The 22,046-nt window shown below is 43.8% G+C and overlaps 6 protein-coding genes across 11 annotated transcripts; all 6 read left to right on the forward strand.

The window, feature by feature from the left end:
• Positions 1-957: 957 nt before the first annotated feature.
• LOC145708152 (uncharacterized) lies at positions 958-4,641 on the forward strand. 5 transcript variants are annotated; one of them, XM_081785791.1, is made up of 13 exons: positions 958-1,157; positions 1,335-1,451; positions 1,535-1,633; positions 1,680-2,032; positions 2,082-2,159; positions 2,205-2,265; positions 2,310-2,456; positions 2,497-2,553; positions 2,595-3,059; positions 3,105-3,440; positions 3,482-3,701; positions 3,747-3,920; positions 3,963-4,641. In XM_081785791.1, the coding sequence occupies exons 1-13, from the start codon at positions 1,104-1,106 to the stop codon at positions 4,508-4,510; spliced, it is 2,709 nt and encodes a 902-aa protein (XP_081641917.1). In that variant the 5' UTR covers positions 958-1,103; the 3' UTR covers positions 4,511-4,641. The 5 variants fall into 5 exon arrangements, with proteins under 5 accessions (XP_081641917.1, XP_081641918.1, XP_081641919.1 ...); XM_081785792.1 differs by having other exon boundaries at positions 1,350-1,451; XM_081785793.1 differs by lacking the exon at positions 2,497-2,553 and having other exon boundaries at positions 959-1,157.
• A 3,171-nt stretch (positions 4,642-7,812) lies between these two features.
• LOC145706577 (small COPII coat GTPase SAR1B-like) lies at positions 7,813-9,914 on the forward strand. The gene is made up of 4 exons (XM_081783997.1): positions 7,813-7,966; positions 8,163-8,285; positions 8,354-8,490; positions 8,592-9,914. Exons 1-4 carry the CDS (start codon positions 7,906-7,908, stop codon positions 8,844-8,846), a joined length of 576 nt encoding a protein of 191 aa, XP_081640123.1. The 5' UTR covers positions 7,813-7,905; the 3' UTR covers positions 8,847-9,914.
• An 11-nt stretch (positions 9,915-9,925) lies between these two features.
• LOC145706576 (SAP30-binding protein-like) lies at positions 9,926-11,078 on the forward strand. 2 transcript variants are annotated; one of them, XM_081783995.1, is made up of 5 exons: positions 9,926-10,180; positions 10,225-10,492; positions 10,538-10,711; positions 10,777-10,842; positions 10,938-11,078. In XM_081783995.1, exons 1-5 carry the CDS (start codon positions 9,957-9,959, stop codon positions 10,947-10,949), a joined length of 744 nt encoding a protein of 247 aa, XP_081640121.1. In that variant the 5' UTR covers positions 9,926-9,956; the 3' UTR covers positions 10,950-11,078. The 2 variants fall into 2 exon arrangements, with proteins under 2 accessions (XP_081640121.1, XP_081640122.1); XM_081783996.1 differs by lacking the exon at positions 10,777-10,842 and having other exon boundaries at positions 10,972-11,078.
• Positions 11,079-11,221: 143 nt separating this feature from the next.
• Positions 11,222-16,647, forward strand: LOC145707297 (rap guanine nucleotide exchange factor 2-like). Its single transcript, XM_081784804.1, has 16 exons — positions 11,222-11,227; positions 11,390-11,768; positions 11,827-12,126; positions 12,222-13,355; positions 13,455-13,487; positions 13,775-13,864; positions 13,914-14,017; positions 14,064-14,175; positions 14,257-14,444; positions 14,487-14,744; positions 14,789-15,024; positions 15,074-15,276; positions 15,321-15,542; positions 15,587-15,760; positions 15,808-16,000; positions 16,043-16,647. The coding sequence occupies exons 1-16, from the start codon at positions 11,222-11,224 to the stop codon at positions 16,185-16,187; spliced, it is 3,777 nt and encodes a 1,258-aa protein (XP_081640930.1). The 3' UTR covers positions 16,188-16,647.
• Positions 16,648-16,673: 26 nt separating this feature from the next.
• On the forward strand, positions 16,674-19,469 carry LOC145710324 (anaphase-promoting complex subunit 4-like). The gene is made up of 8 exons (XM_081788062.1): positions 16,674-17,107; positions 17,166-17,288; positions 17,332-17,900; positions 17,945-18,353; positions 18,399-18,744; positions 18,789-19,024; positions 19,068-19,279; positions 19,330-19,469. The coding sequence occupies exons 3-7, from the start codon at positions 17,597-17,599 to the stop codon at positions 19,225-19,227; spliced, it is 1,455 nt and encodes a 484-aa protein (XP_081644188.1). The 5' UTR covers positions 16,674-17,107; positions 17,166-17,288; positions 17,332-17,596; the 3' UTR covers positions 19,228-19,279; positions 19,330-19,469.
• On the forward strand, positions 19,436-22,039 carry LOC145707300 (uncharacterized). The gene is made up of 8 exons (XM_081784807.1): positions 19,436-19,449; positions 19,528-19,950; positions 20,054-20,262; positions 20,308-20,586; positions 20,630-21,317; positions 21,361-21,449; positions 21,502-21,615; positions 21,661-22,039. Exons 1-8 carry the CDS (start codon positions 19,436-19,438, stop codon positions 21,738-21,740), a joined length of 1,896 nt encoding a protein of 631 aa, XP_081640933.1. The 3' UTR covers positions 21,741-22,039.
• Positions 22,040-22,046: the final 7 nt, after the last annotated feature.

Raw genomic sequence — 22,046 nt, forward strand, 5'->3', positions numbered from 1 at the left:
CGGAAGTTGACGTAATTTAGGTGTAAGGGTAACGTGTGAGGTATCAAATTGATGCTCAGAAGATTCTGAGTCACCTCATCATCATTTCATAGGAAAAAACCGTCCCAACCGCGGTCTAACCGACTGGTTAAACTATGAAAAAAAGCTTAAATTGATGAATTTTTTTTCAGTTTTAACCGGTTGCTTTCACCGGGATTCTCTTCGTAAATGAAAGGAAATCTTCTGAGCATCAATTTAATAGATCACGCTTTACCCTAACTACTAAATTACGTCAACTTCCGGCTCTAGAATCGGACCGGAAGTGGAATTTTCGAAAACTAAAAAGGTCAAAGTTCTTAGAATTTTTCGCTGATTCCAAATATATATGGTGTTCCTGGTGTAGAATCATACAATAAGAAAAATAACTTGCACAACCTTTAAAAAAGCGCGTCAAAATAAATACACATGTAAATATGAATTTCTGGTGAGTTTGTCTTTGTTTCTTTTTTATTTTGGACTCTTGGATCTCATAATCTTGCTAATCACTAGAAACCGGTTCACCGGACGCTCACTCGCCTCGAGTCAGACCCGAGGCGCCCTGTGAATGGCACGAGCTCGCGGACGGCGTCGTGCCCCCTCTAGGAGTCGGTTTTTCGTCATCGAGTCAGTCCCCGAAGGAACTACAGTAGAGGGCTTCTGAGGTTGTCCAACCGAACGAACGTATAGTCATCTTATGGTTTTTCGGCTCGAAAATATCAATGAAGTGAAAAAGCTAGAACAGTATTAGTGATGAATTAGTACTGTTTCCCTTACCAAAAGGAACTGCTCTAACGAATTGACTACAAAGAAAAGCCTGTATGGGTTTGGTTTTGTAAAGTTCAAGAAATCACTTCCTTTCTGAATCACCAGACGGCCCTGCATAAGTCTTACAATTTCCTCAAAACCCAATTGAATCCTCCGCGCCAGCTGCTTCCTGTCCAATTGGTCGAGTTACGTCATTCCCGGCATCATCTTGATTTTCATCAGAGCGGCGCTTTTTTTTCATTTTTGGGGCATTTCCGAAGTCGCGAGAAAAAAAAGGAAGAATTTTCTAGATCGCGGGGCGCCGCCCCCGGTTTTCCTCGATGATCGCATTCGGCCATTCCTCGGTCCTCCGCTCACCCAAATTCGAGCAACAGGTAAATCAGAGAATTCGTCCTTGTCGAGTGCTTATTAGAGAAAATCTAGGCGAAAAATTAAGCGATTATTATTGGCTAAAATTTTACACGCCACGCGCTGCGTAAATTTGTGCTTATTCGCCGAAACAGGGATTTTTTCAACAAAATGATCGTTTTTTAAAGATTTTTTGGTTTTAGAAATTGTTGATTCAGAGAGCTAACACGATACGGTGCCCGTGTTTGGATCAGAAAGAGGCGCAAGACTACGAAATGCGCCGCGCGTCGAACACTTACGACCCACGTGTCGATATTCGGGTAAGATTTCTCTCTTTTTACTGAACTGTAAAAACTCGCTTCCTTCTGTTCTTTTTTTCTGATATTTTACTCCGACTCTTCAGAACTATCCTGTGAGTCCCGAGAAGTACTTTTATCTCCTAAGGAAGGAAGGCAAATTAGAATCTTCTGAAACTTTTGATCTTGATCTTGACTCATTCGAGGTTGATACCCTTATTCTATGTTCTCAAAGCAACGCGCTCTCTTTAGTACAACAGTCGGACGACCAACAAAGTCACCCGGGAGCAGCTTTTCAACGCGATCGACGCCTACAAGGGCAAAGATGCCGACGTCAAAGTTGCAGTGAAGGAGATCCAGCTCATCCTTGGCGAAAATCCCGACCTGATCTACGAGGTGGACGATGACGGTGACAACGCGCTGATCCACGCGTGTAAGCGGCAAATCCACCCGCGATACCGCAACTTCTGGATTCGAAAAGGGCCCGACATCGAGGTCGTCAACGCACTACTGCACTACGGCGCCGATCCCAATGCTCGAAATCAAGAAGGAAAAACAGCGCTGCATTACGCCTGTATGTTTGAACCGCGAAGCTCCAAAGTTCGGTTAGTTCTTACTTAAATTAAGCGGTAAAGAGCCTTACGCCTTTTCTAGTGATATGTACGAAACAATCACAAAAATCAACGAAGAGGAAAAGCGTCTTCTCACCCGAGTCGTCCGAAAACTCATCAAGTAACCTTTTTTTCACTGTCTGCTTTTCTTATTTTCACTCTTCAGAGCCGGTGGTGATCTTAGACTGCACGATAAAGATAACAAGCTGCCATTTGATTACGCAAAGGTATCATTGATTATTTAGTGACCGTTTACTAACTGTATCAAAAGGAAATCCATCAAACACGATTCCGAAACGAGATGGTCAAGTTCCTCAGCTTCCAAAAGGAAGAGTTTATCCGCGACATTGATATGCATGTAGATCCAACTCGGTTGAATCGGGTGATTCCTGGCTTGAAGAAAAAGAATGCTAGAAAGGTGAGTGAATTAGAATGAAAAGGACGATCCAAGTGTCTAGGAGAAAAAGAGGAAGGAAGACGAGATTAACTCGTTTTTAGGGCCGCCTCTTCTAAAGGTACCAGATACATTCATCTCTAACTAAAATGAACTATTCAGACTTTGATGGGAAAGCCAAGTTTCATCCTTGACCAGCCGAAGCTCAAGTTCACCGGTTTCGGAGTTGTGCTCGAGAAGACCGGAGGCAAGATGGGCGGCTTTGGCGAGGCGTGCTCCATCCCGTACATTCACGACTCGACCCTGTTTGACCAGAAGAGCGAGCAGAAGATCCGCATTCGCCACTTGAGCCTCATCATGTCGCGACGTGTTTGGCGCGGGACACCTGTCACCTATCTTTCCCGCGAAGAGGATCTTCCCGACGAAAAGGGCGACCTGAAGAGTTTCGAACGTTCAGACAAGTACGATCATCTCAATGCTGAGATCATGAAGAACTCGACCATTCGTCACCCGAATTTGCTTTTGATGATGGCGCTCGTCCACGATCAATCTTCGGCCCTCATCAAGGGAATCGTTTACGAACGAGTTGAGCTTGGCACAATGAAACACTTGATGAAAATCGGACAGGTACCAAAACTCTCCTTTGTCATTTTCTAATCGTTACTATTCTAGGAGATCGAGCCCTTCGAGTGGGTGCCGTTGATGACTCAAATTGCCGACGCCGTTCAATTCCTCCATGAGTCCAATATCATCCACCAAGCGATCATTCCTGAAGCTATCATGATCATGTCGTCAAAAGTCGCGAAGCTCGGAGCTCTTTGTTTCTCCCGCCCCGCGAATGACAAGTCTTTCAATTACGAAAGTACCCGGATCCCCGAACGTCTCCATCGATACATCGCCCCTGAAGTCCTCCGAAATGACCTTCCAACAAGAGGAGTCGACGCGTTCTCTCTTTGCGCTGTTCTTTTCGAGCTCATGACCGGTTATGCTCCCTGGGCTTCCACTAAGGTAAGAAATTTCAAACCTCCATGTACTCAATACCAATTTAGAATGCAAAAGATCGCGTTAGTATCGAAATCCCTGCCGAGGCTCCGCCGACCGATCTCCATACAACTGTCCGAATCGGCCTCTCACTCGAGCTGCGGGAACGTAAAACTCGCCTTATCGACATCATTTACGTTCTTGGAAACATCAAGATGATGTACCACCGACTCGAGTGTGAATCGCGCAACACTGGATCCTATACTGGATCTTACCAGACAATGAAACGTAAGTCTGGTGTCAATCGACACTGAAAATCATCCATATTTGTAGGCGCACAAAACTTGACCGATTCGCCAAACAGCAAAGCCTCCAGATTCTCCCGAGGTTCGAGATTTTCTCGACCCTCAAAGTTGAGCTTTACTCGACGAAAATCTGCAACTCTAGCCGACGTCCGACCAGTGGGAAGTCTCCGATACTTTGAGGAGGTCTCTAGCAAGCGCCAACGTAAGTTTAGAATGAGTACACAATCTACTTATACGCATTCAGCCGATTATTTTGTGGACATGAATGCAAATCCGACCCTTGAAGATCTTGACTACACACAGCCGTTCCATCTTCAGTACGACACGCATACTGTCTCCGCCCCTCCAACCTCCCGATCGAAGCAATCGTCTATTCGAATGGAGCAGTACCTCACCGAACAGCTTCAACACGTCTCCTTCAATAAAGAAGACATCAGTGAAAATGCGCCAACACCCGAGCGCCGACAAAACACTACTCCTGCGCGCGGAAACATCTTTGCTGATCTCCAGAAGGAAATTGACACGGCCCAGAATGAGCCTTCCGAAGGCTACGACTTGAATGGACTTCGCACTCAACTTGAAGATGCGAAGCGGCAGATCGAGGAACAAGAGGCGCAGATCAAATCGATGGAGGAGACACAAGACCTCTACGTCACTGCCCGCGAAGATCTCGACGTAACCCCCGAATGGTCAACGAGCCACCCATTTGTCCGCCACGAAAGTCGACCAGTGCCATGCGCGTTCGACACCACTCCGACTGTGAGTCCAAAGAATCCTACGAGACTCAACTGAATGCAGCTTGGTTCGCCAAGCGAAAGGAGGAAGCTAAGAAGGCAAGAGAAGCAAAGGAAGAGGCGATGTTCAAAGTCCCAGAAGTGCCACAGGTGGACGCCAATTCATTGAAGAAATCAGCTTCCAGCACCTCCAACGCGTCCTCCAAAGGATCCTTTAGCGCTGGTCTTATCAACCACTTCGAGCGAATTTCGGCCATTGCTTTGTCCAAGTCAGAGACCTCACTGCCCACACCACGAATTAAAGAGACAGAGCCACGAGAAGCCAAATCATCAATCTGGTTTGAATTTTCTCTCATGAAACTCATTTTTTTTAACTCTTTTTAGCCATAACTACATTGATGCGAGCATTGAGGAAAAGATCGAGATCTTGGCAGCGCCGTCTACATCTGCTACCGACACTGCCAAATTGATTTTGAATGACACCTTCAACAAGGCAGTCCCAGCAAGCTGCTTGGAAGAAGCTATCGACGACAACAGTTTCGATAGTGAAGTTCTGCTGTCCGGTTCGGACGTTTCCCGAGCTCGCAGCTATACCGCGAGTATCAGTAGCATTGCCAGCTCGCCCTCTGAGACCTTGCCACGAGCAGAAGAGTCAACTTTTGAGCCCCCGACTGATCAAACTCTTGAATGGCAGTACGACGACTTTGTCGCCGAAAAACTCTATGGTAAAACAGGCAAAAATCAAATCTCTCAAACAATATCGTAAGGGCTCGATCTCAATGGAAAGAAAGTCTTCGGAAAGGGCGAACATCACGTCCCCGTGACCGAGTACATCGACGACGTCGATAGCGAAGAAGCTGTAGTCGTCAACCGCGAAGAGATCGATTACATGGAACCCAAACTCGTCGAAGCAAAGTCAAAGATGCGTGATGCAAACGAAATCCCTCGCATCTCAGTTCAGGTAGACTTTATTGACGAGGTCCAGCTTCTTACAATAATTCCAGACCGCCACTCCACCATTTCCCACTCTCCGAAAGACCTCCGGCATGGATGTGCGCCAGCTGCCAAAGCCCAACTTGGGCTTGAGCGATCTTCAAGAGGAGAGCCTCAACGTCACCCAAGACCTAGGAAAAGTGCCGCAGACACCATCACGACTTTCCTTTCCGCAAAAACTTGCCAAGTTTCGAAATGCGGAAGCATCAACAAGCAGCGAAAAGTGCATCTTCACTGCTCCACGAAGCAAGGGAGACGTTACTGATAGCGACAAACCAACTCCGCTGTCCGTAGTGACCTCTACTCCATCCGTGGATCGATTCGGCAAGACAGTAAGTCATTATTTTCGGAATTGGATAGTTGGAAACATAGAGGAGAATTTGAATCAACTTTCATCGTTCAGGCACAGCTGGAGGAGTTTGATTTGAACGACTCTTTCGAAATCGAAGGAGATACAGCTCTTAGCTTGAAAGAAGACCAATTAAATGACGAATCCGATTCGGGAGAAGCTTCCGAGATCTCCTTCGTCGCGAAGCGCTTGTCCAGTCCTCTCCGAGAGGCAGAGGAGATCAAGCAGATGATCAGCGATTCGCAGACATCGTTACTCGCCGCAGAGCAAAAGCAAAGAGCCGCAGAAGGCATTGAAGGGCGACGGGCTATCCTTTCTCGTTGCAAGCAGCATGAAACCTTCTCCAAGTCAGTCGATTACGAAGGTAAGACGCTCTCTTCGATTATGTCAGTAATCAAAACGATGGAATAGGTTTTGCTGGACTTGAATCCGAAGAAGATGGAAACATGAACGAGACGATGACCATTTCCAAAGGAGGAAACAAATATTAAAGAAAAACACTCCATGAAAAAACAGAAAAAAGAACAAAAAAAACATGAAAAAATTTAAAAAAAAAAGAACAAAAAAATACACATCGCCTAAAAACTTTAGTGCGAAATCAGGGAACTATTATTTTCCCACTGCCATTTATCTTCAACAATTCCAGGCGTTTAGTTCCTTTTTGCGAGCTTTTCATCCTTTTTTGTTGACCTTCCATTTATCGTTTTGATTTTTGAATTTTTCCGCGGCCTCTTTCTTCTTTATTTTTCCATCGAAAAATATCGTCGAAAGGTTGCATTAAATTTTTATCCCATTTTTTGCTCTCAATAATTATTGATTAACTCACTTCTGAAATAATTAAAGTAATTATTGCGCAAAATTTGTCTCTATTGAACACTGTCTTTGCTGCTATTTGCCCTGACAACTATGAGAGTTAATAAATATCTATTTATTTTATTGCCTGACTTTTCGTACTGATATTTTCAAGCTTGAAAATCTCAGAGAGTCCCGAGTCCTTGCGAGTTCATCTTGTTTTGCAGCTATTTTTTTGCATCACCTGACCTTTGTCATCAACTTCAAATCAATCACGACTTCAGTAAATCAACAGGGTTATTACTGACATGTAGAAACGGTTTTTCTAAGAAACCGAATAAATTATAAGTAATTATTTATTCTTAAAAAACGTAGTTTTAATAAATAGAACACGAAAAGTTTTTCCTGAATTCATTTAAAAAGTTATATTCTTGAAATTATCAAAATTTAAAATTTCTCGGAGTCGAGCCGCTGGCATTTGTGAGTCACTGGGAGGGTGGTGATTGGCTGGGCGGCGCCTTTGAAGTGCGATTTGGCGAGTTCGAGGCGCAAGTTCCACCCAGAAACAGAGAAAACGGGTACTTTCCGCGCTTGGCTCTTCGCTCGAGTCGAGTTGGCGCGGCGGGACGGGCCGGGCCGGACTCCTGCTCGCGGAGAGGCGGGCGCGCGCGGCCCGACCCGCTGCTGACGTGGCACCAGGCGAGAAACAAATCTCAAATCTCCAAAACTAAAATCCAACAAACTCAGAGTCTCGCCCTTTTTCAGTAATTACACTTTGCAAATACCAAAATAAGAGATTATCCTTTCCAGCACGAAGATTCTTCCGTATGTTAATTTTTTTAGTCTTTTCAAATTCAATTATTTGTAAATCTAAAAGCTTTTCTTCAATTATCGCTAATCTCTTAATTAATTTAACAAAGAACACTTTTCAGTTATCGATAAATATGATTATTTCTGTTATTATTTAATTTTTGATCTCCAAAATTATTATTTTTGTTAAGAAAAATTTTTAAGTCTCATTTTTTTCGAGTACTATTCAAAAAAAATAAAAACAATTCTGTAAAATTTGATCTGAAACTTCAATTTTTCTATAGAATTAAGATAATTGATTTTTCTTTATATTGAGATTTAAAAATCATTTCTTGAAAATTAGTTTCGCTAAAAATATCAAGCTAGACATGTTATTTTGTCTCTTGGCTAGGCGAGAGTCTATTTACCAAGTTGGACCATCATCACCAGTTTTAAGCTTTTCTTTTGTTTTAAATTTTCGAGAAATTCTTCATCGTCTTTTCGGATTAGACTGACACGAATTCGGAAAGATGTTTTTGTGGGACTGGTTTACTGGCGTGCTGAAGGGCCTCGGCCTCATGAACAAATCTGGTAAGGAATTCTGTACTGGGATCGGCAACCTGTGTAGAAAACCTGACTCAGGTTCAGAACATCTGGGTCTTTTCAGCTTCGTTTTCTAAAAGCCGCTACGCTGCTTTTCATTTGAGCTCCTTAAAACCTGACTCAGGTTTTCTACCGAGGTTCCCGATATCTGATTCTGTAACTAAGTATGTGAAATGCTGTTTAGGAAAATTGATGTTCCTCGGACTCGACAACGCCGGTAAAACCACCTTGCTTCACATGTTGAAAGACGACCGCATGGGAATCCACGAGCCAACACTGCATCCTACTTCTGAAACGCTTTCCATGGGTCAGTTATCCAGCTTGAAGACATTCTAACGGCCTTGTTCTTTTCAAGATCTTTAAAATAGTCTTTAGGTGGAATGAAATTCACGACTTTCGATTTGGGCGGTCACGAGCAGGCCCGCCGAGTGTGGAAAGAATACTTCCCAGCCGTCGACGGAATCGTCTTCATGATCGACTGCGCCGACCAAGAACGTCTCTACGAATCCAAGGTTGGTCTTTCATCCCCTTTTTCTAGATTACACTTACCGCCCCCTAGCATTTGTGTTCAAGAACCCTTCAAGTCGTCCGTTCTTTTACCCTTTAATTTCAGGCTGAGTTGGACCAGCTTCTGACAGACGAGCAAGTGGCGAACGTTCCCGTCCTCATTCTTGGCAACAAAATCGACAAGCCGGGCGCTTGCTCCGAAGAACAGCTGCGACACTTTTTCCAAATGGCGACCACGGGGAAGAACGCGCCGAGAATAGACGAATTGAACACGCGCCCGATCGAGCTCTTCATGTGCTCGGTGCTGAAGAAGCAGGGCTACGGCGAGGGCTTCCGCTGGTTGGCCAACTACATCAACTAGAATGCTAGAATGAAAGAAAGAAAAACACACAACCGCCCTTACCCGCCCCAACAACTACAACTGCAAATATGAATTCCGCAATAATGAATACAAATACAAAGAAACCTTATGATTATATGATATCTGCTCTCCGACAATAACCGAAAAGATGAAAATAATGAAAGTTATAACCCGCTTCTTAAAAAAAACACCAACCAACAAGAAACAACACGGACGACCTTTTTCACTGCTTTACAAAAAATTCTGATCAATATTCAAACTTGAGAGTGAAAAGTTTTCACTTAATGACGAAAAACCTTTAACAAAAACTTAAAAATATAATAAACCTTTCAAAATAAACGTTTATCGTCAACTCGTCTTTTGATCGAAGTATTTACTAAATGCAAGTTATTAAAAAGGCTTTTCTAGTTAGTTTTTTTGTTTTTTAATTTTAAAATCTAGTCTATTCTTTTCGCAGTTTTTTGATAGTTCTTTACTTCTACGGGGAGATGTGTTTTACATGCAAATTTGTACTTGAAAATAGAAACTACGAATTCTCGGTTCTTCTGAAAATAATGCTCTCTAGAATTTCCGGGTAATGTAGTTCCTCGTATCTTCATGTTAGTTTGAAGGATTGAATTGAAGACATGATTGTGTGTAAATACATCTCTTTACTATTTTCGGTTCCGAGCAATTTTCTCATTCTCCAAATCTCTAACATACTCACACTTCCAGATCCGCATCTCTAGCCTCTACCCAGCCTCTACTCATTCTTATATTATCACAAAAAGTATCTTCAGCAAGAACAAAACTCAAACTAGACTATATAAATCTTCTTTTTTTTTCCATTTCGCGATGGCGAATTTAGGCTTATTTCAGTTGTCACCAACCTGGTTCCTAAATCTAAGTTTAGCTCGACTTCCACGATAATTTTCCCTTTTTTCCAGAGAAAATTTGCAGTTTTGATAGTTTCGAGCTAGTTATTTTTTTACTAATTCCCCTATTAAACTATTACCATGCTATAGTATCATTATCGTTTTACTCAATCGTGATTTGTCTATCAGTGCAATAGCAATTCTTTAATTCTGATTCTTTCGCCTTTAGTATATTTACTTCAGTTTCGGTATTCAAATGTCTGGCTTGATCGGACTTGGCGGATATGGATCGGACTCAGATTCGGACTCTGCTTCCGGAAGTCCTGGCTCAAGAACGAGAGCATCGTCGTCTGGAGAGATGGAAGTCGATGGAAAGGACGTGATTACAGTTGGCGACGGGGATGCCAGTATGGATGAAGAGGAGATTGTCAATGCCGATGCAGCGGCCGAATTTTCTTCGGAATTGAGAAGGATGAGCAGGTATTTAAATAAAATTTTAAGGCCCAATAGACACCGTCTCTTAGTGCTGGGCTTCCTATAAGCATCCAACTTCCTCCACCTCCAACTGGCAAAATTGACCAGAACTCGAAAGTCCAGTACTTCAAAATGTTAGACGGCTACAAGAAAGGAATGAACATCAACAAGCAAATCAAGAGTGCGAAATCCTACAGGAACCCTTCAATCTATTCCAAGCTCATCGACTACTTCAACATCAAAGAAGGCGGCTCCAACTTTCCAAAAGATGTCTTTGACCCGACAAAGCTTAAAAATGATACGAAGTTTCATTACAAGGTTTGAAATTTGATAAAATAATAATCTCGATATTTCAACTTCCAGGAATTGTCGAAACTTCAAAATCAGCTTGAGGAAAAACGCCAAAAAGAAGAGAAGCAAAGAATCCTTTTGGCGAGAGAGAAAGAAGCAGGTCCCGCGGTTGTCAGCTCAAGATCGAAAAATCACAATGGAAAGTCCATCCCCGCCGTCGGTATTCTTGCCAAGAAGACATCAAAGGCTGGTTTTGAACATTATTTACTTAGAAAGAGATTGCTTGGGAATTTATTTTTCAATACTGAAAGGCTCGTGAAACGCTCAAGAAAGAAATAGGCGAGGTGAAATTTGGAAAGAGCAAATTTATGAGTCCTGATTAGGGTTATTCAAGACTGTACTTCGTAGAGTTCTGGCTTACTTGAGTCTATAATCTACTAGCCTAATGTTTGAAAAATATAATCCAACATTAGATATCGACTAGCGATTCCAAAACCTTGCGACAGGATCGAAGATAGCCCCTACTCTGCCAAGTTACGTGATTTCTCCAGCTTTTTTCTTCTCAACTGTCTAGAATTTCCTGTTCATGTAAATAATAACAGACTGCCCTTGACCGATAAGCTTACCGTGTCCTACTTTTTATCCTTCTCCGCAGATATATCGAATTCGCAAATTACTAAATATAGAATCGTGTTATTTCAGAAATCGGATTAGAAAAAGAATGGCTAGTTATATCAACCCAAAGAAGCGAAAACGATGAGTGCAACTTTTACAGGCGAGTTTTTGATAGCGCTACGAAAAGCGCCTTCCAAGCGCACTCAGCAAGATATTCAAACATTACAGAAGACCTTCAAGGAATAGTTCATACACTTTATTAGAAAATATCTTCTTCTTTGGTTACATAGTTGTTGAACTTTGTGGTAGACGTTATCATCGCTAAAGTCTCGCCCGGATTCTGAATTGTTAAAATACTCGACGAAGGCGCGTTACGAATATTATCCTCCCAACTCTATTCTATTCAAAAAAGGTGACGAGTACACCTCCTGGTTCATCCTCCTATCCGGCGCGGTTTTCTCCACTGGTTCCGTTTTCTATCCACCTGCATGTTTCGGACAGGAGCCACCCGCTGGCGGCAGTTCGAAGCGTCCCTCCCAGTGCTACACAGTGGAGCCCTCGGAGTTGATCGTCATCGATACTGAGCGGGCGCGTAGAAAGTCATCGACGACGTCGGTGACGCCAACATTGAGTCCTAGCCGCCCTCATGTTCGAGTCAGAAGCTCGATTGCGTCTAATGACTCGCCATCTCACTCAGGAACGGGAATATTATCTTAAAAAATGTCAGCTTTTGAGCAAAATGTAACTCCCAAAAGTAGACTATTACTCCTACAATTTGAACTTCGAAGACAATGGCGACTCAGACGGAGAGGAAGGCTCACTTCCCAACTCGTTGCGCTCCTCTTGTCCGAGTCTGCTCATAAAAGATCAGGCGCTGGACGCGCTCGAGAAGCAAAAAGATGAGCGAACGGAGGAGGAAATTGACATGCTCCATGAGTTTTTGCAAGTGTTGCCGGCGTTCAACAACCTTACTGGACCGGTGAGGCGGGAGCTGTGCCGACACATGGTCTACGTCTCCGTAGAGGAGAAGGGACAGACAGTTCTAGGTAAGACAATTGCGGAGTTGCTTTTCTTTTGCCCGTGGGCTCGACTTTCTGACTGCCTATTTTTTCTAACGGCGTATTATGATTGTCTTTTCTAGGGGACGGAGAAGAGCTAGACTCGTGGGCTGTTCTGTTGTCCGGTAAAGTAGAGCTTCGTCATCTCGATGGGCGAAAAGAACTGCTTGAAGTTGGCAAGTCCTTCGGCGTCACACCTTCCCTTGAGAAACAGTATCATAGGGGAACTCTTGTTTCTCTTGAGCCGGACGCCCAATTCGTCTGCATCGAGCAAGCACAGTACTACGACATTCTTCACCGCGGCCGGGAGAATATGATCGACGTCCTTGATCAAGTCACTGGCGAAGTCTGTCTCGTGAAAGAAAAACGAATGGACGGTCCTGTTGCAATTCGTGGCACGCCAAAAGCGCTGTTGACCTATCTCCTCGAGCACGATTCCAAAGCGGACAAGTTCTTTATTGAGGACTTTTTGCTCATGTCGCGCATCTTTCTCCAGAGCCTCTCGCAAATTGGAGACACGCTATTACAGTGGTTCGAGCAGCCAAGCTACAGGCGAAACGTTACTCGCGTCGTCTCACTCTGGGTGAACGAGCATTTCTGCGATTTCGACACCAACCGAGAGCTGCTTACATTCCTCGAGAGCTTCGAGCGACGACTGGAAGAAGAAAATCTCCCTCAAGAGCGTGATCTGCTGCATTTGGTTTGCGAAAGCAAGCCTCGAGAGCGTGTAATCAAAATGGTGCGAAAAGATGTTGAAGGAGAGCTCTTCTTCAAAGTAATGGGGGGCGCAGAAAAGGGCTATCCTTTGTATGTAAGCTCTGTGGACGCTGGAAGCCCGGCGGACTCAGCCGGACTTAAACGAGGCGACATGATCCTGGCGATGAACGATCGAAACTTCGAAACGATGAGCTACGAGATCGCAATGAAAACGATGAAGCGGCATACGGACATGACATTTTCCGTGAGGACGAATCTGTTCGGTTTCAAGAAAATGGCGGCCGAGATCAAGCATCAAAAATCGACGCCAAAAATAATGAGTTCAGTCAAGGAGCCAAAAGTGAAGAAAACATCCAAGAGCCTCTCGAGCTGGAATATTTTTGGAACGAAGAAAAATCAAAAAGAAAAACCTTCCATTTTACCTAACCCGCCGAAATTCAACAAAAGCGCTCATGGCTCCATTGACTCGCGCGATCCTGAGGCTGATCAGGACTTTCAAGGTGCGTATATTAACTACACGGAAGATTTACTCTGGTGAATAGAGCTAGTTCTTATAAAGCACGCTCTTGTTGGTGATAATTGGTGACCATGTCTTCTAGGAAATCTATTTATGAAAATGCTTCTCCCGAAGGGTAAACAAAACAAAACCTGATTGATTTCTCGCTAGAAAGTCGCTCTCGGCTTATCATCGCTGCATATTATTATGCTTATCGTTACATATGAATTTTGACCACTAAAATCAAAAACTCTTGATTGATCTTGCATGCTTTTTCAATTATAAAAATACCAATCGAGTGTATTTTTGCCATGATGATGTCGATTTTGAATCAAGCGCAAAAAGCTACTTGATTAGGATTCGATTTAATTTTCTAAAAAAAATATAGAGCGAGCAGAAGAAAAGGTGATAACTGCAATTTAGATTTGCCGGACGTTGAGGCAATCAAAATCTTTCGCTCTGATCAAACATACAAGTACTTATCCATCACAAAAGAGACGACAGCTAAAGAAGGTATTTGATTCGTATACATTTTCGTTAATACTTAATTTCGCACATATAGTTGTTCGCATGGCACTCCGAGAATTCGGCTACGCAGAGGATGAAATACAAGGGCTCACATCAGACAATGAGCCACAGTACTCTCTCTCGAAAGTCTCCTGCCAGGTACAAAGCCTCGATAAGTCAAAGACGGCGTGATCGTCAATTTTAGGATGTTTCGATCAAGCAGTCGCGCTTCCCGGACCAAGTTGCCGATCTTTCATCAAAAATCAGCCTCAATGAGCGATACTACCTCAAAGCCCTCAAAGAAACTGCTCCACTTGGTAAGATTTCCGTTCATTATTTGTCGTTTTTTATGTTCCAATCGTCCTTATTCAACAAAACTCTATTTAATACGCTTTTAGTTCCGGATTACCTAGCCCCAGAATTGGTGAAAGAATCCCACATATCCTTCCTTGACCTATCGACCTACGAGCTCGCTTTTCAACTAACAATACGCGATTACAACATTTTCCGGAACGTACTACCTACCGACTACGTCAACGACATTTTTCATCGCATCGGCGGCCAGAAAGACCCCTCTCATATCAAGGTATAGCATCTTTTCTTTTCTGCTACTATCAATATTTTAAAGGAGATGAACAGCTTGGAAGCGCTGGTGAACGAGGAAATGTTTTGGGTGGTGCACGAAGTGCTCCAAGAAACCAATCTCCACCGCCGCGCCAACAGTCTCAAACAGTTCATTCAAACTTGCATTCACCTAAAAGAACTTAAAAACTACAATTCTCTCTTCGCAATCATTTCCGGGCTTGATCATACGGCCGTCGCGCGTCTCAAGCAAACCTGGACCGCTGTCAGTCCCAAAAATCGCAAGAAATTCGAAGAACTCAAGGTACAGTTAATTCCAAAAAAAAAAACAGACACTTACGATTTTAGGCCTTGATGGAACCTTCGCGTAACTTCTCAACCTATCGCTCGCTGAAGCAGAAGAACGAAGTTCCGCCCCTCATCCCTTTTGTACCTGTTGTCAAAAAGGACTTGACTTTCATCCATTTGGGAAACGATACCAAGGTTGAAGGCTTGATCAACTTTGAGAAGATGAGAGATTTTGCCCGCGAAATCCGCACTCTTCGAAAGTACTGCGAACCCATGGCATTTCACTCTAGTTACAGGTAAACCCTCTTAAATGTCATTAATATGAATTCTGAATGAATTCTTTAGTCAAAAGAACGACTCTGCTCTGAGTCAAGGAACGACGCTATCTCGCAAGACAAACCAGAGCAGGATGCTCAATCCAGAAAAGCTCTATAAAGAAAAAGCGGCCGAGCGAAAGGTCAAACAGTACTTGGAAGCTCACTGGTCAAAAATCATCAAGGATGAAGACTCTTTGATGGCTGTATCGAAAAATCTCGAGCCTCCCCCTGGTGCGTTCTGGGGATAACTTTTTGTTCTGACAATTTAATTAAAGCACCGGCATCTACAACGAGTTCACGAAAGTCTACTGGTGATAATTTATCCGTGAGCTCTTCACCAGGCATCTCAATCCGCCACAAGTCAGCGTTAAAGCAGCAACAACCGTCCTCGACGCATTCTAGAGGCAACAGCGAGCCAGTTCTTCTCAGCCCAATGATATCTGTGACCAAAGGGAACAACAGAAAAATGGTGCCAGTCACAGAGCTTCCTAAATTCGGTTCGTCTTATTACTTTCTTTCGAAATCGACGAGCTGTTTTCAGGCGCCGATAGCAGCCGCAACTACAATAAACTGATGTCCCTGGCTGAGCCCCCTGTCGGGACCAATGTGTCACGCTACGGCGGGGACAGACGGCGCTATCGCTCTGGACAGTCGGACTCTTCCGCCAATACCAATTCCACAAGCTACACCAATAACTCCGCGCCTGTAATTTCCTGTAAGTCCAAAGCATTCAGACACACTCCCATAACTCTTAACAATAAGCTCGAGTTGTTCTCGCTAAACCACCCCTGCCTCCCTCAAAAGAAACAAGCCACAAAGTCAAAAGTTCTGAAGCAAAACTTCGTGAAAGTTCATCGAAGCAAGGCTCGAGGCCAGTCTCGGAGCACATCAAGAGTCTGACCCTCTCGTCGAAAGAGCGAAAACGCCAGCGTTCTGTTGATCAGTCACGTGAAAGGTAACGCTCTAAAGTTATAATTGGTATGTAGAATTGTTCTAGTGACGTGACGCTTATCTCAACGAAGCCCTTGAGCGGCAGCAATCGCTCTAACCATCGTTCAACGCCCGATTTGTTCCAAGCTCCTATCAACCCCATTTACCAGCCGGCGCAGTCGCGCGATGCCACCTTTGTTACCAAAATCTGATTTCATACAGTCACCTTCCAGAGATTTCTCCGTAAAGCTGAAATTCAACAAGTTCTGGTAGCTGATTGTATTTATTTACGTCTACTAGTCTGTCTATGCTACACCATGATTCTAGTGCCCTTAGACGATTGGGTGCATCTCTGCTCCGTCATTTTTGAATGCTGCCAATTATCAAAGATATTGACCTCATGCGACCTCCTTAATTATTGCTCTATCCTCTGAACTAAACTATCATCTTCTTCCATATTCGAATCCGGAAGGCTCCGCCGTTGAAATCGTAGCAATATATTCACTTGGAACAAATTTACTATAAATGCTGTTCGCAAGTGAAATTAGTTCAGCGGCTACGATTTCATACGATAAGTTCATTGCCTTTCAACTTTTAATTTTTTTTTCTGTAAAACCCCAAAGACGATACTAATCTTATATTTGGGCCATTCGCTCGAATCTTCCACTTTCATTTCCTTGATTCTTCCTTGATTTCATTTTTAGATCAGCCCAAAGATGTCGGTTTTTGAATACGGACGAGTCCAGGAAGCATGGAAAGATAAGGACGGCATTGAGCGAACTGCGTCTGAGCTCCTTGAACCAGAACATATCGGCAACAAAGAGTACCTAATGAGAGTCGATATGCGAACAGACGCATTTATGAAAGGGAGAATTGCATTTGGACCGAAAGGAGTTAAGAAACCCGCGTCAGTTGGAGAAGACCAACTGGTGATCTTCTTTGAGCCTACAAGGAAAGCGTGATGCTTGCATTTACTTATCAACGTAGTTTTTTGACACAATCATCCCACAATCAGTTTTCTGGAGGCTATTATTGATGGAAATAAATTGAAGCTGTCCGGAAACAACATGGAAGCTCTCATTATTAAGCCAGGGCGGACGTACGCACTCAAAAACCCAGCGAAAGAGATCAAGTATTTCGGAATGGCTCCATAACTCGTAGTAATTTAAACTAGACATTATGTTGAAAAGCCTCAAAGACTTCACTTTGCTGAATGGTCCCTTTGGCGATATCAATGAAGAGTCAAACGGGGAAATCTCCCTTACCGAACATACAGAATACGATCCTGAAGCTACCGAAGAAGCCACCCAAGGGTTTCTTGAGAGCTTATTTTCAACACTGTATCTTCTTTTTTAGTTATACTTTGATGACAACCGATGGATCTGAGAAAACTGGTGTAACAGAAGGAACTACGCGTGTCTCTTCCGACGAATTTTCTGAAGAAGAATGAGATCCATTCGAATATTAGAAAAATGCACATCACCAGCTGCATTTATCGACAAGCTGCCACTTACCCCATTCCACCATATTCGTTCCATGTATCATAAATTTGGTTATAAACTTGTCACATTTTTGAAAATTTGTTGCTTATGTCTGTTTCCATTAGAGTGGAGCGGAAAGTATGGCAGAAGAAGTGGATAATCCGACGCCGCTTAAATTCGGTGCGGACAAGCGTTTTCGCGAGGCCATTACAGAAATGGCGCTTTCGCCCAGGCACGATTTGATTGCTCTCGCCACTGAGGGCTCGCAGGTGCTTCTCCATCGCTATGAAAAGTTGGAGCGTGTTTGGGTCTTCGAAAAGATCGCTAGTTTCGACGAAAACAAAATCTCCGCCCTTTGCTGGCGAGATGATGGTCACGTCCTCGCTGTAGCGTACTGGATTGATGGCAGTGATGGCTTTTACAAACTTCTGGATGTTCGTACAGGTTCCTTTTCTGACAATCACGGATAAGATTCAAACTCGTTTCAGGTCAGAGCCGCCCAATAGACACTTTTCCGGACTTCGACTTGACAATTCCAAGTCCGTGCATTTCGATGCACTGGTCCTTCTCCTCCCACGAATGCAAAATCGACGAACGAGTGCGATTCTTTGGTCGCCTTCCGGACATATCAAAAAATGTTCGCGAGCCGAACATAGAAACGCTTGTAACGAGGAACACGAGCATTCTTGTGATGGTACTCAAAGACGAAACGGTTCAAGGTTTTGGATTCGGAATTGTGCCGATTTTCTCGTTGAAATTCGATTTTTTCCCAACAGAGGCTTACCTCAAGCGGGATTTCTCGGAGATGATTATCATATCTTCGCCAGATGGAAGAAAATTAGACCAAAAAGTGGTCAAAATGAACGCGCTAAAAGAAAATATGAGAGTCATCCACAGGTGGAAATTTAATAAATAATGAATTGGGTTGAGCTGCGTCTTAAGATACTGCACCTATGTGTGTGCAGTAGAACTAACCATCATCTACTTGCAATTGTGCATGGAAGAAATGCGAAATACGTGGAACCACGGGCTGGGCCCACTAACTCATCACATCCCGCATGAAATGAGCAATCATTTCATAATGTTTTATCTTTGGGGAATAAAAAGCACCAAGTTGATTGCCTTCCTCAAAAATTATCTTCCGTTGGAGCCCTACAAGAAAGTGTGTGCCGATATGGCGAACAAGTATGTCCAGCTTCAGAAATTGTCGATGGTGAATTTTATGCAGGCTGCAGATAAGCTCTATGGGCTCATCCATACGGTGTCCTCTTTGTGTCGGCTTCCAAAGGTTACTTCGTCCCTTTTTGGATTACTATTTTAAATGAAATATAGTTATTCGAACTGCTCGCTCCTGACCATGTGCTGATTAACTTTGAGTACATTGAAACTCGCGCTGCTGAACTCATCTTGAAGAACACTATGTTTCTTCGTGAAATGGACGATCTCTTCCGCTGCGCTGTGGCGTTTTCCTCCTGGATAATCGTTCAGTACGAGAGGCTCGATCCGCCAGAATCAGGAGAACTGTCCGAAGATAACGAACACGACCAAGATGAGGAGCTCATTATGAGGTAGCAAAAGTACTATTGTCAATTGCATCAGGGTTTATTGCAGATTCCTGCAAGTGTATGTCGCTTCGAAAAGAGACAACATCATGGAATATCTCAACTCAGAGCCGATGCATCCCAACGAGCATGCAAAAAGATGGGGAATCTGCCTGGAGCGAGTTTATCGAAAAACATGGCTTCACACAGCACTTAATCCAGAAAGATGATCCACAAGTGTCGCTTAAAACGGCTCTCGATTATGTCCGTCGTCTATTTGTGGTGAGTGTTTGGGAAATCGAAATTGGACTTTATTTTTAATTCGTCCCTAGAAATACTGTTTCCGCGAAGACGACGACTCATTTGGTTGTCCGAAGAGCAAATTATCGGATGAACTGGAATCTTCCATTGGCGATTTGCAACAGTTCGTTACGCACGATGATGCGCCAATGGTATTTGTGAGTTTGAAAGAAGCAAACTGGACATAGTAAGACCGGACTAAAGGGTTCCTTAATGATTTTATTTTTCAGTCCTGTTTGCTGCACTCTTACACAGACGCACCTCAATATTCTCCGTTACGACGACATGTGGCCGAGTGATCTTGGTGAGGAGGAAGAAGGACGTCATATAGCAGAGGTGTACCGGCTCAATTCAGAATATCGTGTGCTTGATTTTGCTTTATTTCTTTATCATGTGCGGGACCAAGTTGCAGAAGGGTTTGCACTAGAAGTTTCCGTCGAGGACGAAACGCAGCAACGCCTCACACACTACGAGTTCTCCTACGACGAGCGAGACGAACCTCCTCACGTGAAGTCCTTCATTTCTCTTCACAACCACAACTTCTCCTCGCTCGAGCTCAGCGTGCGCCGGAGTCTCATCGCTCTTCACAGTGCTGAGTCCAACATCGTCAACGTCTATCAGCTAAAGGACGACGGACAGATCCTCGTGAAGAAGTAACTTAATCTATTCCACAGAAACTTACTGCACTGCCCTGTATGTACCACTCTGCCCTGACAGGACTCACCTGAAAATGAAATTTGATTGCTCTTTCTTTAGAATGCAAATAATCGCATTGCTGATATTTTTAATCAGCTCGGTCGAATCAGAATCGAGCGAGTTCTGCGATGATGGAGTCACAGACGCGGAGCAAGATCTTCCCGAAAATTGCAGGACTCCTGATAGTTGGAAAACCTGTCCGGAGTGGCACTGTGATGTGAAATGGCCGATACAGAACCAAACCGAGCTTCTGTATATAAAACCTCAAGGTAAAGCTCAATTAATGACCACCTTTCTAAGCGCACTTTTTAAAGAAATGGACACGGGCGGCCACGTTTGTAGAACCGACGAGCGAGAAAATTTTTATCCAAAGTCAGGCTATCCGAACGGGATTCCAGTCTCTGGCCATCACACGCCAAAATGGCCGAAATACGGCGAATACTACTGGGTTCCTCCGCTTCGATATGTTCATGCTCTCGAGCATGGTGCGATTGTATTCATGTACCATCCTTGCACAGACGAGCAGCAAGTGCGACGTCTTCGAAAAATCGCCACAAGTTGCTTGTGGAAACATCTTTTTTTCTCGTTCAAAGGTGATTAACATAAGCGAAAGCAATTGCTATCTTTCTAAACTAGGCGATTTAAATGGCACTTATCCGATGGCTGCCGTAGCATGGGGAAATCTGGTGAAGATTCCGCAGATCAACGACAGCAACTCCGCCGCCATCAAGATCTGGATCAAAGAACACGCAAAAGTTGGCGGAAACAATGAAGGTCGCGTCTTTGGGAATGGCGCATACAGCCTCGCTTTGGTGAAAGAAGCTGGAATAGTAACCGTCGAAGAGGACTCGGAAATCTGCCCAGAAACAATTGATGATCAGGCAGAGACAGTTAAGAAGGCTTTGGAGATTTTGAAAAACAACGAGACTCCGCTCGAAGAAATTCACAAAATGATCCAGGTTCCTGAAGCGCCAATCGAAGTCTCCAACATTACCGACATCCTCGAGAATAGCGCCCCGATCGTTGAAACAAGTGCCAGCTCAACGGAAGCGACAGTGCAAGAGACAAGCTCCTCTCAGTCAGTTTTTGAAGCGCCGGAAAATGCTCCTGAACCAAGTGTCATCTATCCAACAAAAGTTAAAAGTGGCGAAACGCAGCCACCGTTGACTCAGCTGACTGATAATGACATGGGCGAATATGCACAAACTGAAGATGAATACTCCGAAGAGAAGAATGCCGAAGAAACGTCATTTCCGGAAATCGGCACTGAAGGAGCCTTTAGCACAGTAAACGACGATTTTACGACGACAGTTGACCCTTCCAGGCAAGGAAAAGATCTCATCTTTCAAGTGCTTATTCAATTTTAGAGTCACGAAGAAAGAATCGCTGCAGGACGAAGTAAATCAAAGTGGTGAGCCGCTGTGGGCTTTTACGTCCTTGTTAATCTTAGTAATCGGTGAGTACAATTTATTTGCCTCTGATAGTTTTACTTGTTCGTTTCTTATCAGGGCTGGCCGTGGCGATCCGGCGATCGAAAATGCTCAATCGCAAGAGTCCGCGAAAGGCGTACCACAACGTCCAAGACAGCTGGTCGGACGACGAAGGGACCATCTCTGTCGGAAGTGAGTTCTATTAAACTATACATCCAGTTGAGCGTCTTTTCTTAGCGCTGGTGCGCGGTTTCCGGCGCAAATCAAAAGACGAGCAGTCGTACTCCCTTCTCCAGACTCGCCAAGACGAACCCTGATCAGATGCGTCTTCCTGCCAAGCAAAAATCAATTCGTTACTCAACGTACTCTTCTTCTTCTGTAACTTCAAAGATAAACCTAATCGCAAAGACAATCAAAGAAAACCAAATCACAAACTCGCAAAATGACAAAAACTCCGCTAATCCAAGCAAATGCCAATCAAAGATCTCGCAAGAGAAGTTCTCTGTAAAACTACGACTGTAAATTATATTTATCCAACTTGTGCAATATTCATCTTTTCTTCTTCTTGTTCAAAATCCGACAATTCCGCTTCACATTTACTAAATATATTAAATAATATATTA

The sequence above is a fragment of the Oikopleura dioica genome, chromosome XSR, assembly GCF_907165135.1.
Source record: "Oikopleura dioica chromosome XSR, OKI2018_I68_1.0, whole genome shotgun sequence".
NCBI lineage: Eukaryota > Metazoa > Chordata > Appendicularia > Copelata > Oikopleuridae > Oikopleura > Oikopleura dioica.

What these genes read in the sequence shown, in the direction of transcription:
- LOC145708152 (XM_081785791.1), top strand. Translation starts at nt 1,104, where the DNA reads ATGATCGCATTCGGCCATTCCTCGGTCCTCCGCTCACCCAAATTCGAG. An exon ending in AGAAAAAGAATGCTAGAAAG is followed by an intron (nt 2,457 to 2,496) that starts GTGAGTGAATTA and finishes CCAAGTGTCTAG; the next exon opens with GAGAAAAAGAGGAAGGAAGA. An exon ending in ACTTGATGAAAATCGGACAG is followed by an intron (nt 3,060 to 3,104) that starts GTACCAAAACTC and finishes TTACTATTCTAG; the next exon opens with GAGATCGAGCCCTTCGAGTG.
- LOC145706577 (XM_081783997.1), top strand. Translation starts at nt 7,906, where the DNA reads ATGTTTTTGTGGGACTGGTTTACTGGCGTGCTGAAGGGCCTCGGCCTC. An exon ending in CGGCCTCATGAACAAATCTG is followed by an intron (nt 7,967 to 8,162) that starts GTAAGGAATTCT and finishes AATGCTGTTTAG; the next exon opens with GAAAATTGATGTTCCTCGGA. An exon ending in TTCTGAAACGCTTTCCATGG is followed by an intron (nt 8,286 to 8,353) that starts GTCAGTTATCCA and finishes AATAGTCTTTAG; the next exon opens with GTGGAATGAAATTCACGACT.
- LOC145706576 (XM_081783995.1), top strand. Translation starts at nt 9,957, where the DNA reads ATGTCTGGCTTGATCGGACTTGGCGGATATGGATCGGACTCAGATTCG. An exon ending in GAATTGAGAAGGATGAGCAG is followed by an intron (nt 10,181 to 10,224) that starts GTATTTAAATAA and finishes ACCGTCTCTTAG; the next exon opens with TGCTGGGCTTCCTATAAGCA. An exon ending in ATACGAAGTTTCATTACAAG is followed by an intron (nt 10,493 to 10,537) that starts GTTTGAAATTTG and finishes TTCAACTTCCAG; the next exon opens with GAATTGTCGAAACTTCAAAA.
- LOC145707297 (XM_081784804.1), top strand. An exon ending in AGAGACGACAGCTAAAGAAG is followed by an intron (nt 13,865 to 13,913) that starts GTATTTGATTCG and finishes TCGCACATATAG; the next exon opens with TTGTTCGCATGGCACTCCGA. An exon ending in CACAGAGCTTCCTAAATTCG is followed by an intron (nt 15,543 to 15,586) that starts GTTCGTCTTATT and finishes AGCTGTTTTCAG; the next exon opens with GCGCCGATAGCAGCCGCAAC.
- LOC145710324 (XM_081788062.1), top strand. Translation starts at nt 17,597, where the DNA reads ATGGCAGAAGAAGTGGATAATCCGACGCCGCTTAAATTCGGTGCGGAC. An exon ending in AATATGAGAGTCATCCACAG is followed by an intron (nt 18,354 to 18,398) that starts GTGGAAATTTAA and finishes CTGCGTCTTAAG; the next exon opens with ATACTGCACCTATGTGTGTG. An exon ending in GATGAGGAGCTCATTATGAG is followed by an intron (nt 19,025 to 19,067) that starts GTAGCAAAAGTA and finishes GGTTTATTGCAG; the next exon opens with ATTCCTGCAAGTGTATGTCG.
- LOC145707300 (XM_081784807.1), top strand. An exon ending in GGACAGATCCTCGTGAAGAA is followed by an intron (nt 19,951 to 20,053) that starts GTAACTTAATCT and finishes CTCTTTCTTTAG; the next exon opens with AATGCAAATAATCGCATTGC. An exon ending in TCTTTTTTTCTCGTTCAAAG is followed by an intron (nt 20,587 to 20,629) that starts GTGATTAACATA and finishes TTTCTAAACTAG; the next exon opens with GCGATTTAAATGGCACTTAT.